Below are 18,128 nucleotides of genomic sequence, written 5' to 3' on the forward strand. Positions count from 1 at the left end.
CCCGGGGGCGGTGCGGCGCCGCGCCGCGGACACCTCGCCCGGCGGCGGCGGGATGGGCAGCGCTCGCACCCGCCCCGCCGCCGGCACCCAGTAGCCGCGGGGGCGGGGGGGAACAGACACCTGTAAATAATTAATCTTCGTTTACTGGAAACCCCCTGAAGCGCTGGCTCGCCGGAGCAAGGCAGCCTTGGAGAACAGGGCCGTGCCCGGCCGCCGCGCAGCGCCTGCAGCCTACGCTGCGCCGCCCCGGCGAGCTGGGAGCACAGCAAGCTGCAGGAGGCTTCGGCGAGGCGAGCCGGTGCTAGGCTGAGCGGGGGTGGCCAAGCGACCCGAGCCGGAGCACCCTGGGGAGAGGGGCCAAGGGGCATCTGCAGTCCAGAACTTTCTCGACTGCGCTGTAATAGCTGTAACAGCGGTTAAGATGTAATTTTCTCTCTTCAAAAACAAACAATAGCCATAGCTTTAAAGACTACACCTCAGCTTTCATTGAGGAGGAATTTAGACCGCTTAACAGCAGCATTAATTCCAAGCTTATGCTTGATAAATATGTATTTTTATCTACTAAACTTTACACATTAACAGTACAGAAATGTAAATAAATCACATTCAAAATAAGCTTTTTCTTCTTATATTCCTGCGTTACCACTAACCTTGGTGACTTGCTGGATTGCTTTGCATCGAGCAATCCCAAACTCTAAACAACAGTCTGTTCAGACAAATAGAAAACACTTAATGTGTCATTTACCAAACACATGACTATACTTTCCTCCAGCACAAATGCAATTTAAGGRGAAAAGCCACCCACTACACCAGGACAAGAAGGACTCCTACTTGAATGTTATTTTCCTTGATAAGTTATGAAAATATTTTCCAAGCAGGAATCTGAAATAATCTATTGTACAACATATGCTTCAATTTGTAAACACATATAAAAATATCTGTGGTAGAGTACAAAACAGTAATGACTAATACATTAGGAGTTTTATTTACATCATCAATACTGGATATCAAACATTTTTACATATACACTTCAGTCTCTTCTTTCAAAAAGTTCAAACTTCCAAACAGCAATTTTTTGAAGGTATAACTTTTAATAAAACTTTCAAATGCTGACAACAAATGTGCTCTCAGAAAACATACTGTACATACACAAAGAAAAATTAAAACGTGTAAAAAAATAACTTAAGAGTCACACTGCTTATCTACAGTCTCTTTCAAACTATTTCAGTTTGTCATTTATTAATCTCTGTTTATCAATGCAGATTACTTTCATGGCTCAGGACAGGCAGAGAGTAGTTTGTGATTTACTATTCAGTTCAGGTCTGATCCTGCAAAGTTAAGGCAAAGCTGAGGAGACTTTTCTTGATGCCGACACAGCATGTTTAGACTTGGCCTTCTAGCCCATGTGAGTAGTTGGAGGAATACTCTTGTACAGACTACGCTCTCTGTAGCAAAGGCCTCTGTAGCTTATTAATCTATCTGAGTAAGTCAGTGGTCGATATTTTGTTGTACTCAGTCAGTATCATATTCCTCTATTTTTAATTCATCTTCCTCCATGATTGCTTGAGCTGCAATAGGCTGAGGCTGACTGCAAGGTAGCTCATTTCCACTGCACTGGCTAGAAGAAAGAGGAAATCCATCCGATTCATTCTTGTTTGTTTTGTTTTTCTCCATCTGCACAGCGGTCTCCATAGCATTCACATCTGCAAGGTCCCCCTCATAATTAACAAACAAGTCTGGTATTCCAGGATCTTTATCAGTGAGTGTTTCAAGCTTTAACCTGCAAAATTATCATTGCAACAGTAAGTTACCACAGAAAATGTTTCATGCTATCTCACACAGAGGCTGCAGTAGAAAAGACTGCCCTTGTATCATATGTCTCTCCCCTTTGCTGCTTCTTAACAACTTTCAAATATTTTGACAGTAGTAACCTCCATTCATCAGTTAGCCCAAGCTATCCACACTCTTACATCGCTACCTTTAGTATTACATTTCACAGCTCTGTGCCTATCTTCCAGTGAGAGAGATTTGTGCCCAGAACTCAACACTACATAACTCGCATGAAAAGGTAGAAAATACATGTTTCTCTCATGGAAGAGGACTGCACTACATAACCTCAAGACAGATTTTCAACAGCAAAGTATCAAATCATGTTTATGTTCTCTCACTCCCCAGCATCTGTTGTTGAAGTTTCTTCCTTATGGGAGTGTTTCTGCTTAGCTTTCATCAAGGGGATGAACACTTAAGAATTAACCTACTGACAACAGCACGTGGTGTATTAGACTTTTTCCAAACAAAAACTTAAGCCCTTTAGGGCAGGAAGCAATTTAAATTGAGACAGATGAACTAAGAACAGGCAAGGAGTGGAAAGGAATCTTTAATTTTGTATTTATTTTCCTGTTTAGACTCCTCAATCTTTCTAGCATCTTTTTATCCAGATGCTATGAATGTTCCATTACAATTTTTCCCACTTTACATGGTATTAACAAAAATTTCCAAAGTTATCAACAAAACTCATCCTGACACCAAATCCAGTTGCTCAAGTACCATACACTCTCCCTAATGAGTTTCTTACTACAGCAGTATTCCTATCCCATTGATAACTAAAACTGAAAATAAATGAAGTAATATTTCCTTTGAAACAGTGGTACATCTGTGAAGCTATAGTTATTTTAAGGAGTGCTCAGTAAAATAGTGAACAAATAAAAAGGGATTACAGTCTTTTCAGGAGAAAGTTATCCAGCAGGTAAAACTCTAAATGATACACCTCTGACATATTAACGCAGGCAGAAGAACTTTATCAGTATTTAAAGGTATGCTGCAGAAAAAAGTAATGTTGTAAGGAAGTCTACAATTAATTTGTAGAGTTACAAACATTTTGGCTTAGACTAGGGGGGTTGCAAAGAAATACACCAGTTTGGGACACTTTCCTCTTTATCTAACTAGCAACCAAAATGGCTTTTAATATATCTGTTGGGGAACAGGATGGTTCTTGGGTAATACAGCCTTTATCTTACAGGCCAGTATTTCATAATTAAACTCAGATAGCAATAGTGCAGTGATAAATATGAGATGCTTGTCCCCTGACAAACTCCTTCTTGGTTAAGGAAAGGTTAGCCTCATTCCAATTATCACATTCCTTCATCACAAAAGACCATCACAGTTAAAATACTTTCTGATTTTAGAGATATCAAGGTTTTAGAAATATCACTGAGGCTCTGGAAGTATAAGTAATCCCTGTGGTTCAGAAGGCTCAACAAAATCACAGTCACAGCGTGCGAATGCCACGTCACCCCAAAAGCGTTGTACATTCTGCAAGTAGAGCAGTACAGTCCTGCAGCTGAAAACGATTAACAACATGGTTTCAGCACTGTAGCCTCACATCTCACAAAGGAGCTTTCGTAGCTCTGTAGTTCAGGCACTACCAACGGTTTATGAAAACTGCCCTCTAAGCAAGAAGAGTTACTCCAAGCAGTCTGACAGGCAAAAATTCCACAAAGTAAAGATCAGCGCTGCTATCTAATTTCAGAATAAGCATTCTTTAGTATATTTTTATAGTTACATTGATGTACAACAGCTTCAAAGGAAATAAGAATAATTTCCCATTATACCATAATTTTTACTCCTTTTACTTTACATCTAAATATAGAATGTTTTATCAAAGTTCCAGATTAATGTTATATGTCATGATAAACAACAGGCAAAGCATACTACAATCTTCGTTTAAATTCACTTTAATTCTCACTTAAATCTTGTTGATTGTAAAGGCAAAGGTTTTATCCAGACTATGCACTGGAAAATCATACATATGTTTAGGACAGAAAACTAGTATTTGATACAAGGGAAGAGAAAGCTAAACAAGGGGTTAAAAGCAAGAGTATAGTTAAAATGTTAGTTCCTGATAACATTGTCATTCTAAATAGATTTGAATTGGAAAAAGTTGCAACACCCAAACATATAAAATGATCAGGCTGCAAGTGAGGGAAAATCTCATATCACAGACATACATTAAAGATGTGGCAGTATGAAAGGGTTTTTTAAAAAATATATTAACATAAAAAGTGTTTTTTAAGAAAGTAAAAATCAAGTTTACCTGCCAAAATGTCTTTTCAGTGGTAGCCTCCCAACATCCTGGATGAAAGCAATCTGAGCTGAGAACACAAAGAATCACCAGTATCATATAGGGTAGATCATAACACACATAAAATTAAAGACACTGGAAAATAAATAATTTCTAAGTTTAAGTGGTCCTGTGTATATTTGTATTATCTTGGACACCAAAACAGTTCATATATATTCAAAGTGTATTTATTACATTACCATAGCATATTTATACATGCCTGCACAGAACAAGAAATCCCTATCATTCATCAACTATGTATTCATGATGTAGAGTTATCAGTTTACATATACTACAAAATGAATTCATCCTGATGTCACAGAATCACAGAACATTTCAGGTTGAAAGGAACCTTCAAAGATCACCTGGTCCAACCTCCCTGCTCAAGCAGGGTCAGCTAGAGCAGGCTGCCCAGGACCCTGTCCAGTTTACTCATATTTAATTCTTTCAGTTGCATAAGTTTTAAAGATGTTCTTGAAGTTGCTAAAAACTTAACAGGACAGCTCAAATTTTAGTTGCGTTACTGAAAACATATTTAGATACTGGCTATATGTGTGTGGCATACGTGTTTTCTTAGTGAGGCAAGAGAATAGATAGTATTAACATTTTCTGTTACAAACATTTTTCAGTATGCTTTAATGATAAAAAGAATCTAAGAGCAAGAGTTGCACTGATATTACCTTGGTTTCTCATTGGATTTGTTAGCATAGCAAGATAAGGCAATAGCTCCGTCTGAAGACACTCTGGTGGTAAACTGAAACTTGAAAAGAGAGATTTTGCTGCAAGGCAATTTTCTTGATACTGTTGTGGGGGAAAAAAAAAAGCATGATAAACTATACTTAATGTTAATATAAATATTCTGCACCGTAAAAAGCAGTGTTATGACCTTGGTTTTGACTGCTGGATTACTACACACAAGCTCCTGAAGAATGAGTCCAGAAAAGAGATAAACACTTGGGGTTAACATATACAGATCATAAAAAGGTTAATTTCTTTAATTTTTGTCTTTCATTGGACATTTAAGTTTCCTGAAAATTTTTATCATTTGATTATAGAATGTCCTACCCATGCAGGCCAACATTTTGTCGATGGACACAGCAAGACAGATATTAATTCAAATTTCAAAAGTTTCTGAAGTCTCATGAATGAGCTATTTCTGATAAACACATACATTTAGAGCAGTAATTTTTTAACCTTACACAACAGTTTAACCTGTTTTAAACTGTACAAACTTGAACTTACTTTTAGGAACACTTTACAGTATTTCAACATCGATTTTCTCTCTATAAACTTGGACTTAGGACTCTCCCAGAAATATGCTAACTTGAGCACATGAAGCAGATCTTTTTAAAGGCGCCTGATTTATTTTTCCTCTTCAAGCAATTATTTTTGTTTAGAAGTAGCTTATATTAAAATAGGATCTCTAACAAGTTTAGCAGCACATGCAAATCTCACATGTACTACTGAATTCACAAAGAAATGTAAGTGTAATGTGTAACACTTTCCTCAAAACATGAAGTATTTACCTTTTTATTGATAAAGAACCATTGGGGTTTGTGTAAAGGACGAAACCCCATTCCTCCTTGACACTGGGCAAAGGCTCTGGTTGTATTTGAATGTATCACACCTCGGGTAGCCACAGATGCACTGTATTTTTCCATCACAGGTCGTGACTGAGAGAGAAATCAGGCATTATATGAACGCATCGGCTCTGCACTGTGCGCCTTATTTGAACAAAAACGCACTCTGTAATTGCAGTGACACAGGCATGCTCAGAACATACTTCAATTACTGTGAAACTTTTCCTCAAAGCAACTGAATGAAAAAGCTAGCTCAAGTACTTCAGGGAGAAGGCAGGGAGTTCTCAATACATTTTTAGTATACATTTATTCTACTTAAAAATGCTTTATAAAATATTTTATAAACACTACGATCTATTATAATAAAATGCTGATATAAGTTAGACAAACTGTACACAAGTGGCCTGCATTGCTCCTACATTTGATGTAGTTTAGCATTCATTAACAATTCACTGTCACGTATACTATATTAGAAGTCTGAAGCCAAATAGCGTAATTCTTATTACTTTATAAAAAAATTGATTTCAACTATTCATAAAAACTTACAGAAAAATCTAGAAGTTCAATTTCAGAGTATGAAAGATTTATATATGTATAAAAAAGGACACTTACATTCCAATTACTACAAAGGACATCAGCAGTGCTCAGATATTCACTGGCTCTCACAACATCATCTATATTAGCAAAAAATTCTACATAGTTCTGGTGAAGGTATAAATTAAACATGCTTCCAGACATATGTGATTTTTCTACGATTTCCTATTTAATAATAATAAAAAAAAAAGTATCAGCTCAGGTTTTAAACACTGTGAAAGAAAAAATATCCAGTAAAAGTTAGGATACATTTAGATGCCAGGGAGCTGGTGTAGACGATGCACAAGGAGATGCTCATATACACAAGGGAGGCTGCCTTGTTTCCAGAGAAGAACAGGCGAAGGGGGGCAGAACCCATTGCCGTCTTCCACTCTCCAACAGACGGTTACAGAAGGGTGAATTTAGACTCCTCTCAGCAGCACACAGCAAAAGGGTGAGAGGCAACGGTGGTCACAGGTGGCAGCAAGGGAAAAGGCCACCTTTCACCACAAGTTGTCCAGACAGATGGGGGAAATCTCTGTTCTTGGGGCTAATCAAAACTTGACTGATCAAGGGCCTGGACACTTGATCTAGCTTTTAATATAGCCTGCTGGGGCCACATCCAGCTTAATTACTCTTTAATTTAGACAGATTTAATATACACATATTAAGACTAATGACAAAACTACTATGCTTAAGAATTTGTATTAATGACTTTTTTTTTTTTTTAAATTAAACTGGAACCAAGCAATTATTGAAGATGTACCTCTGGCTGAATAAGCAAGGTGTCTCGATGGTATTCTGATAAGTGAGAAGGCAGCTGAGGAAATTCTGATTCTGACAGTGGTTCTCCTAGAAGCAATTTTATAATCTTTAATCTTTTAACTTTAGAAATAATGTTACGTACATTACTGCACACTATCAAAAAGCCAGAAAAAAAATGACACAAATTTCGGATGTTATATTCAAATTTAGAGTGTAGATGAGATGAGAGCAAGAACAGAGATGTAGAACTGCCTGAACAGTAATTTTCACATATATTGAAAACAACCGTTAGCTACTGTTGAATCTATTAACAACTGGGTTACATTGTCTTCAGTTCTCAGAAAATTCTTGATGCAAGTGTAAGTACATAATTATATAGTCAACATTACATAGTAAAGAACACACAACTAGTTACATTTTGCTTGCAAAACTGTTTTAACTATTTTATAGTTTAAATAATATATATTTAATACAAATATATTTAAATATATATTTAAAATATGTATATTATTTATAATATATATTTTAAATATATATTTAAATTCTCTTTTAACTCATAAAACTCATTATGATGCAAAACTCATCTCATTATTTTCTTATTCTCTCATCTATTTCTCCTCAATTGATTTTGGAACTGACACTATGAATTATTASTTAAATTTGGACAGCCAATGGCATAACATATCCTGCCCTAGCTGAGGGTAGATGGTACTACAGTATAATAACCATTAATTCTTATGAAACATAGGTTTTTTTTTAATGATAAAAAGCAGTACTGTGACCAAGTATGAGGCAGATAGGAAGTAAACTTACAGAACCTTCACATATAGAAAGTAAAATTTTCAACAGTAGTAAAGTAGAAAGTATTTTGGAAAGGCGGAAAGGGAGGCAGGGTAGTAAAGAAAAGTGGAGGACCCTTTCAGCTCAGAAATGAGACAGCAAGTACGTCCCATAAAGAGGAACAGTTAGTTGAGAAAAAAGGTAGGGAGGAAAAGATGGCAAAAGGAACCAAACATATACACAAATAAAGGAAGCAGTGGCTGTAGTTCAGAGGCTGAAGGGCTGTTCTGCAACCTTAAAGAATAGAAAGGCAAGCAAGGCACATTACTGCAGAACTGTGTTCTGGGTATGATTCTGCATGAAAAGCAAATTTTGCTTTTGTACAAAGCAACAATGTCATCTCAGGTTCTGGTGGCTACGTATGTAGGTTAGCGTGCATGACAGCATGTGAACCTAATGCAACTAGAACCATGTCATTTTATTACATGCATATAGTAGATCTTTAATGAAAAGTGCATTATTTACCTAATGGATACAGATAGCTGCAATCTCAGTTACCACAGGCATTTATTACTGTTTTCATACTGTCATTAATGACCAAACATGTAATTAGAGGTCAGTCTAAGCCTTGCTTTAGCAAATCTGGCTACCAGTGGTAGACATTTTTTTAAAATTGAGAAAGAAGAATAAATCAAGATTTTCTTACTTTTGCAGTAAATTATTTTCCCTAGAGCATGGAAAAGAAAAATGGAGGCATCTTTGCCACCAATTGCTTGTATCTCCTGGTTTTCTAAAGTATCCGATTTTTTTTTTTTTCTTGTTTTAGATACTACTGTTTCACATTTCAGTGTGGAGCTCCCTTTTTTACTCGATCGAAAGTTGTCCTCCAATGAGCAGTCTACCAATAAAAACAACAATACAATCAGAATAAAGCACATGAATTTCTTTAAAAAAAGGAAGAAAAGCTTTCCTTAGGTGACTTCCAACAGCCTACTATTTCTGCAATGATGTAGAACTCCAAGGAATAAAACCCTTATGTTTTGCTCTGATTTAATACTTGAAAATTTAAACCCAGAATTCAATTTAGTGGCACATGAATGTTCTTAATCCAAATAAGAGAACTTATCCTTTAAGTTTTTCTCAGTCTCTTCTCCCATGTTTACCACATGGATCCCTTTTTCCCATTATTATTAGTAAAATGAATATATCAATTGTGCTTGCACACACACACACAAAATGAAGAGGAAAAAATTATATATATATATATATATATATATATATATGTGAAAACTAATACTGCATTCTGATTGCACTCAGGAAATCAGCATGGAGGTAAGGTCTCTCCAATATTTACAAAAATATCACTGGATACCAATCTATTGTCTAACTGTAATACCTGTACTGAACAATTTCTATTCGACATGAAGACAGCCCTTCTCATTAATCTCCAAAAAAGTGAAAAATGATAAAAATGTGAGAAGAGAATGCACAATATGAGTACGTGATTCTGAGATGTCGCATACAGATGTCATACCTTATACCTTTGTTTTCTCTCAAGTTTTCTTCACAACTCATGTTCTCATATGACAAGGTAATTTATTTAAAATTATACATACTGATAATTTTAAGACTATTTATGTTTTCTACAGTACACAAACTTTTTACCATCTACTAGTAAGCTATAGCGAACTTCTCAGTTATTCCCCCAGTTTACCCATTTGATGGCACTAACATCAAAACAGTTTCACTGAGAACAATTTTATATTTTTTGATAGACACAAAACAACGCAAACTAAGTACACTGCAAGACAAAACTGGAAGAACTGAATTTCCACATTTACAAGTTAAATCTAGAAACATGAGTCTCTCACCCATAAAATATGACAAGCACAGCTAAGTTCACTCCAGTATATTCTAAAACCTAAATTACACCACTCCCTCTTACAACAAGAAGAGGAAACAACATTTAATCCTGGATTCCATGAGCTGTATGGCACATTGTCTGTTTGCAGGGTGGACAGGAGAGTAACTGAATAAAAGCAATAACACCATTACCAGTCTTATGACATACCACAGAAGCCAACTAAATTTACTTCCATATTTCTAGGTTGAACGTTATGCTGACACCATCTAAAGGTTCTTAGAATGAGCTACACGTCAGTTTTGCTTTTACAATGAAGAGGCTATGTGACTTGCATACATTAGTTTCCCAGGAAGTTTTGACTTCCCATGTTTATAGAAAACATGATAATAAGTCTCCTGTTTTCTTTCTGTGTTGGAACATTTAAAATAATAATCCCAAACTAAGTGTCATTTGAGCTCTGGCCACCTAAATACTTCCAAGGCTACCAAAAGACCAGACTTCACAAAGTTATTCCATAATCCCCTCAATAACTTCATAGTAGGTCACGTCACCTCCCAGCATTTCAATTCACCTGCTCCTAACAGCTGTAGGCACTGCARACCAAAATCAATCATTTCAGCAATGCCATACACAAAGTCAAAGTGCTGTTTCAGAAATACTGTGAGTATAGAGATTAGGACACAGAGAAATACAGAAGAACAGGGCAATAAAAACATCCCTTTCAAAATAAGGTCACACTATAAAAGCTTTGATCAGTGAAGACACTGATAACTAAGCCATTGAGAAGAAAAAGGGCATTGTATTAAATTATATCAATACACGCATAGCAAAAATATAAGATTGGTATTAGCCAGTTTTGAGATTATATATGAACAGGCATAAAACCTTACATATTCAGCTTCAAATCACCCCCTCCCCCCCCCCCAAAAAACTGTCCCTTTTATTCCTGCTCCAAAGCAGTATGTCAGAAACATTTTTGCACAGCTCACTTAACTGAGCTTCAACAGTGAACAGAGTACCTTTGCAGCAGAAGCTGTCAAAATGTCATTTACTTTCACTAAAAACATAGGTATTTACCTTTCACAGAAGAAAACTGAAGACTGTTTATTGCACTTCTTATATCACCTGAACAACCTCTGCAAATTGACTCCAGAGAGGTTCTATCAGGAGCATAATTCTTTTCTCTATTCTACAAGGAAAAGCAATAGTTTTCAACACCCAAAGTAATAAAAAAAGTATGTATCTGAGTATTTGAAAATCATTCTGCACCTTAGTGCACTTAGCTATGATGCTAGCATGAAGTTAACACACAACACACTGTCGAACTTGCTGAAGCTCATCTAAAACTGTACTACTCTCCCTAGTGCTGTCCTGCAGGACAATGATACTCTAGCACTTGTCCCAGGGAAATCTCCTTCATGCTGATACTACCCACTGCCAGCTTTCAAACTAGCCTGTGAAGTTTACGGGGCAAGCACCTGTGACCTCCTGAAGGGTATCCTGGAGTTTGGGTTTCTGGGCTCTAGGAGATTGGTCTGATACCTCTGTAGGAAGGATCAGATGCCATGGGAATGGGAAGGTTTGCAGTTTGTCAATCATCCTAAAATCTTTTACACTAGACAATTTTAAAGTAAAAAAAAAAAAAAAGGCACAAAAAAGACAAACAGTTGCAATCCAAGTACTAATGAAACTACTGCTATCTTTAGATGCAAYTGTGCAGAAATAAAAGAAAACCAGGCTTAATGCCACTTTTTCTTTAAGGCAATTTAGAGGATTCCCCTCCCTGCATCATCAAGCGAAGTACTAGAACCTCATGGTTGGAACCCAATCCTTCAGTAATACCCACAGCTTCAGTACTACCGTCACTAAAGAGACACACGTATCTTCATTCTTGTGACATTAGTCAAACTCCAGCTTCCAACACAGACGTTTCTTGTAGTTCATAACCATTAGGGTATCAGTTCATAATCAGTAATCTTTTAGGAGYGCTGTTACATGGCAAGCTTTAGAAACACCCATGTCATTTTTGGGTTGTCTGTGGGGACCTACCTCTGATGTAGACCATGAACAGACTACCTTAGCACCAGCTATGTGCTCAAACCATTTAATATTGCTAGGTCTAAAACATTTAATCCATTTAAGCATATAACCATATAGTAATATTACAGAGAATAATACATGGAATTCATTACAAGCTCTCACTCAATGTTACATTTGGTGCTAATCAAACAGTTTTGGAATAGTATAAGGTTTAGGTTAATGACCTCTTCTGGTTTTGATGGATACCTTGAAAATGACTTTTATTCCTATTACTTCTTTCATATATATGGTTTCTGCAATAGGCAGAAGAATTTCCAGAATTAACTTCAAGACTTGGACCAAATCCTTACTTGCAGACCAAGTGGGACTAATCTTGAAAAAAGACTTCTTTCCAGCTTTTTCCTTGTTTTCTGCTTTTGGGTTTTGGGGCTTTGTTTTGTTATCAAGGATCCAAAACATGCTATCAATAAATATTTTAGATATAAAAGCCTGAAGTCTCTTGATCCTAGCATTGCACAGAAGTTACCAGTTTTGACAACTTACCATAGTAGCTTCTATTGTAGCTATTCGATTAAGAACTCTCATCATATTTGTTGGTGCAACAGGCTTGAAACTGTTGGAATTCATAATAAAGAAGTATTAGTTTCTGATTTCTCATTTATTCCAATCATGTTTTAATAAGATAAAAGATCTTACCTAATATTAGATATACACAGCTCTTCTAGAATTTCCTTTGGGAATAGTAACCTCTGGTTGCTGTCTCCACTGAAGTTATCTGAGATTATGAATATAAGGGGACATCTACTCGTACGTACAAATCTCCTAAATTGAAAAATAAGCAAGTATAACAAGAATCAAACTCCAGTTTACTGACAGTGGCTAAGGACAATCATTAAAAACTTATTTAGAACTCACCTGAGAATTTCATGTAGACTGTTAGGGTCTCGATAGAATTGGTTAGGTATGTCCTATTCAAAATAAATAAACAGCCGTCATTCAAATGTATTCTCTCCAACAGATAGATTGTTATGACACACTATGTATGTTGCCATACATTTTTTTCTTCCTAGGTACCTTGCTTTCAAACAAATTTGAATGGGGCTAACACCAAAGATAACCAGAAAAAAATAAGAAGAAAATCGTGGCATTTCTTTATTATGGGAAGAAAATACTAAAAGAAGATTTTTCTGTCTATCCTCATTTCCTAAGGAATCAGCTTGTGCGATTACATTTCCTGTTAGCCAGAGTTTTATTCATATAGGGAGAAGAATAGAGGAGAAACATTCAAGGTAGCATGCTCATTGAAGAAGGATACACTACTTGAGATATGGAAGTATCTATACAGGAAAGTGACTTTATGAACAGAAGTCACAGAAAACAATGGTTCTTAAGTTTTACAGTTTACAACATTACTTAACTAGAATTTCTATCTCATCTATTCTGTTTCTTGAAAGTTTACAGACAACAGAAAAATGAAAGAGCAGACAGGAAAAGCTGGTCAAACAAATTCCTGAATAAGTGAAAATAAAGTCTCATCTTGGACCTCCTGTTATGGCTTAAGAACCCTCAGAGTTCACATATGTGCTCTCAAAAGAAAAAACACCCAACAACACATACTGTGAACATCCTAAAAAAATCAGAGAATATTGAATTTCAAATGCTTTGATTATGACTGTACCCATTCTCAGATATCTTCTATAACTTCTTGCATCCTCAAATAACAAGAACAGGATAATTTCTTTCCTTTCCCTGTCTCCTTAAAACATACATATATAGTTCTAAAAAGCTAGTCATACAGAAACATGAGTATGATTTTTCAAAATTGCTTTGATCTACTTTTTTACACTCTTATTTCTGTACATGAACCAGTGTCCAATTTCTGCCTGACAATTAGCTAATATAGTTTAACTATGCATAGAATGGGGTTTTAGCCAGCTGTGTGGACTCAGAAATACAGAATTCTTCTGCAGTTGAAAAGTTTTTAGCAACTGCAATCCACTAGATAGTTAGCCTGTCAATATTAAAATAAAATTTATTGTTTTCAAAACAAGATTTCAGAAGTTTTCACTTACTTCAATAAGAATAAGCTTTTTATCATTTTCTGAGGACTCCCCAAGCATCTGAAGTTTGTTATACTTATTTGCTCTTAAAAGAAAATCTTGAAAGAGAGCTGCTTGGGCCTGACTTGGAAATGTATGAAAATTTGAGTCTGAAAAAGAAAACTAATTAAAAATATGCATCCTATATTATGTCAAGTAGTATATAAATACCCACAAGAACTAATATCCACCCTTGCAATTTTCTGACAATAGCCATTAAACACCAGCAGCCAAGCCCTTTGGCAAAAACGTTATGAATACAACAAAATTTTTAAAGGGTAGAATACAACTGAGGACCAAATCGAAGACACACTGATCTACTTATTTTTATTTAACAGATTCAAATGATTCCCAGGTTCTTTCACAAGCTCTCCCGCCTTTCATGAACTGCATATTGTTTTGGAGTAATCACTTTAAAAAAAATAAATCCTTTTTCAGACAAAAGCAATAATAAAAGATCCTTATCAAACACTATTCAGAAATCCTTATGTGTTTCTGACTTCATACATAAGAGACACAAAAGAATACCAAATACAGAATACAAAACCCACAAAAGTAGCTGAAAAAAAACGAACAAAAAACCGAAATACTTACCATGGCCAAATACACTTTTTAAGTCTTCTTTTGTAAAGTCTAAAGATATTGGATTGGTCCATTCTTGCACCTGAATGCCAAGATCTTTCACTAATATCTGTATAGTTGCAGTCTTTCCACAACCAGGTGGACCAGTTAACAGCAAAACAGAGCCACCCTGTAACAGAAAAAAAAATCCCAAGCATAATAAATAAAGACTACAAGTTGAATGAAGACAAATATTTAGTTTAATTTCTTCTGTACTTTCTGTGGTAGTGATTTTCTTTCCCAATTAAAAAAAAATTACTTAATTTGCATTAGTTATTCATCTGTTGAGTGCTCTGAGAGAAAGACCTAGATCAGAAAGCTGAAAGCTGTGTTTCCATTTTTTAAATGTATGTGTTTAGTTAATTGCCCACTATTCAGACTACCAATATAATATGTATTGAACTTGAGAATCAGGTCTAAAAAACACAAGTCGAGACTGTTAAATGATGCATTTGTAGAAGAATGCCTCTTATCATTCAAGAAGTTTAAAACATCCTACTACCTCCAGTCAGTGTAACTGGAAATTGGCCAAGCTACTTAATCCTTTGAAGGTAAAATTCAGTTATTATAAGCACATGCTGAGCAGGTATGAATTGACTGGATGCTAGACAGTTAATTCAGACAATACCGCTGAGCAAAGAACAGAATCCAGCTCTGCTTTTCTTAGTAGTACAAGCTCTAAAGAAATGTAAATCTATGTTCTTAAGAGATTTCTTATGCTGCAATACATATAATCACTATCTACAAGTTAAAGGTTTTTCTGAAATTAAAATAAAATTCAATCCAGCTTGTTACATATTGTTTTATACCTCTATCTGCTAATTTTCCCAAGATTACCTGCTTTGGTTGCCTCTGAAATATGTGCATTTTTAGCCAGGCTTCAACTTCTTCAGTTTTCTTCTTATGCACAGCAAGGTCATTCTAAAACCAGATGAAAATATATGAAATGCTTATGCACATATACACACCTCTGGGTTTCTAAGCCTGTAATGTTAAGATTCAAGAACAGAACATATACTGACTAAAACATTAGCAGACCTATTTATGCTATTTCAGGAGTAAGTGCAACAGTTAAGCATAATCATTACAGCCTGTTTTCTCAAACAACTAATTTTCCACAGCCTGCAGGAGGGAAATAACGAGCAGTTTATCATTCCTAAAGTAGCAACAATACAGGTCTGTTTGATTTTATATGTATGCTCTATAGCTACTGCTGGAGCTTGTACTTTTTAGGCCATACTGACTTTAATATTACATAGATTTTTGGAGCTTCTGTAAATTTTATGCAGCTTACTTGCATTCTAGCCTTGTAACTCAGTTCCTCTCCAGAGGAACTATTAAAAAAATTAAATATAAAATACAAGTTACTACACTAACTTACTCAAATGACTAAGCACTCAACTCTAGGAGACACTTAGCACATATGTTGATATGTTTGAAACACAAAGTGCAAAAGCTGCTCCACAAGCAGAAACAATGAAACCAAGTTTATGGTAGGTTTGAGTTCTTTCTCCTTTAAGGTCTAAGGTACCACAGTAACCTCAACCCATATTGTGGTGCCTAAGATGGCACCTAAGCAAGGAAGAGTCAACACACATTGCAATTAGTCCAGTATCCTGCGTGTACTAGAGTCCAGTTAGCTGCTGTCAAATAACATGCAAGACAATTTCTGTCATCTTTCCCTTAATGAGTGCACTAACTTGAAGTTCTCTCCTTTATTTAGCTGTTGATTTTCATGTACTTGCAGCTGTCCGATTTGGCTGAAATTTGACAATGGCTTCAAAAGGTTAGGAGTGGATGGACAGGAAGCAAGATCTCACTAGCTTTATTTCCTCAGGAAGACAGGTAAAAGTGCATCTTCTATAAATAGCTAGCTCATTAAAATCTTCACTACAGACATCAGATAAATCAAACTAATACTTCACTGGCCCAATAAAATAGAATATATTTAGAAACAGAGTAAGACAGAATACGAAGGGAAGGACAACATGCTTATGTTACACTGGAATCTTACGGTTACATTAACACTTAGAATGGTTCTCATACCTGAGTTTCAGGTTTGTATTTATCTACCCATGGCTCATCTTGAGATTGGCTTTGATTCTGTCTGGATCGGCTACAAGATAGATCTACTGAAGATGATTTTGCCCTTTTTCTGGGCAGAACCTTGTTCTTGCTACTTGCTGGCAAAGAAAGGTCCTTTTTCTTCTGGTGCTGGTTTCTTCCAGTGCTGCCTTCTAGTGCATTCATAGGAACTGTGCTGGAAGAAGTATTTGTGTTTCCAAAGAAGTCATCAAATGAATGTGCCAACCAACCTGTTACCTGGCAAAAAAAAAAAAATCTTGATTTTAATGTAGCACTCTCATCCCCTTTTTAATTGGGTGCAATTGTCTCTGGACAATTTGAGATTTGTATCATGAGTGTATCAAGAATATCTTTCAGATAAATTTCATTAACATTAGGCATTAACATTACAATGACAGAATGTACAGCAATGGCCGAATGTCATTAACATTAAAAGGCTGTTTAAATTGCCACATTCACAGTTAGCAACAAACACTGGCACTTATTACTGTTTTTGAACCTGCGAACTACAAACTTCTTATGCATTAAAAAATGTTAGATCTCCAGTCTTGTGACTGGATATTTTTCAGCAAATTTGGCAAACCAGAACATATTGAAAACTCTACCAAAACATACTGAAACTAAAGAAGTAAAATTAAAACTCAGTTAAGAATGAAAAAATAGCATGAGATCATTTATATTGTTTTTATATTATGGTCAAGTTTATGTTGTCTCTGTGTTGTTTTTCAGTACACTTTTTTTGCATTCAGAATGCAGATATTTGTATTTGAAAAGTTAGAAATAGGCAACAGGGAAAAGATGTTTTAGGCAGCACAGTAAAATCAAACATTAGTATTTGTTTGCTATGTGAGGAACCATGGACTAACCTAGAATTGGAAACTATAACATGTAGAAGAAGCCTGCCTGACTGTGAAGAGTGTCGAAACTGCTAGCAGAGTCAATATTTATTTTTGGATTTGAGAAAGAGTCTGCTATGACAGAGATACAAACTTACACCCAGAGCCACTTTTCAGGCTACCCATGGTCGGTGCACTAGTCCACACACTGTTTGCCTGTAACAACCACGAGAAGCTTTTCGAGTAGGGACTATCATGCATTACATTCTGAAATGGTCTTCACAAAAATGGGAGAAACTGTGCAGCTACAGAACACTCATCGATGTCATCTCTGTCTGAAAAGATCTATAACTATACTGTGGTTTATGTGTCTTGTAAGTTAATACAAAATATTATTAGCAGATATAGTTTGACAGTGACAAGCTGCAGCAACTGGAAAAGATTTCTGTTTGCGCAGTTAGCTTTTAGCGCTATTCAGACAGAAACTGTTTTTAGTTTAATTCGCATATTTAGCGGCAAACCCCATACCACTATGTGCGGTTTTTTTTCTTTTGCACATAATGCCTCAGTAAGCAAAAATAAAATAAACATCTAACACATGGAAAAAAAGGGACTGAGGAGACCCCCCCGCTCCCTACAGGGAGTCCGCGGCTTCTCCGGTCACAGGAGACCGAAGAGCTCCCAATTGCCTCCCCACTTCTGCCTCGCGCCTCCTCGCCGCCGCTGCGGGCACCGGCAGGCGGGGCGGCGCGGCCCTGCCCCGCC

General features: G+C 36.2%; 1 protein-coding gene across 6 annotated transcripts; it reads right to left on the reverse strand.

The window, feature by feature from the left end:
* Positions 1–944: 944 nt before the first annotated feature.
* On the reverse strand, positions 945–17,601 carry RAD17 (RAD17 checkpoint clamp loader component). 6 transcript variants are annotated; one of them, XM_026083792.1, is made up of 16 exons: positions 17,522–17,589; positions 16,489–16,764; positions 15,280–15,363; positions 14,416–14,572; positions 13,795–13,931; positions 12,638–12,690; positions 12,419–12,544; positions 12,266–12,335; positions 10,760–10,871; positions 8,525–8,716; positions 7,040–7,125; positions 6,313–6,459; positions 5,647–5,793; positions 4,801–4,921; positions 4,094–4,151; positions 945–1,780 (listed from the first exon to the last, which is right to left on the reverse strand). In XM_026083792.1, exons 2-16 carry the CDS (start codon positions 16,690–16,692, stop codon positions 1,513–1,515), a joined length of 1,962 nt encoding a protein of 653 aa, XP_025939577.1. In that variant the 5' UTR covers positions 16,693–16,764; positions 17,522–17,589; the 3' UTR covers positions 945–1,512. The 6 variants fall into 6 exon arrangements, with proteins under 6 accessions (XP_025939577.1, XP_025939578.1, XP_025939579.1 ...); XM_026083795.1 differs by having other exon boundaries at positions 1,675–1,780; positions 4,801–4,880; positions 17,522–17,597; XM_026083793.1 differs by lacking the exon at positions 6,313–6,459.
* Between the last annotated feature and the right edge of the window lie 527 nt (positions 17,602–18,128).

The sequence above is a fragment of the Apteryx rowi genome, unplaced genomic scaffold, assembly GCF_003343035.1.
Source record: "Apteryx rowi isolate R43461 unplaced genomic scaffold, aptRow1 scaffold_616, whole genome shotgun sequence".
Taxonomy (NCBI): Eukaryota; Metazoa; Chordata; class Aves; order Apterygiformes; family Apterygidae; genus Apteryx; species Apteryx rowi.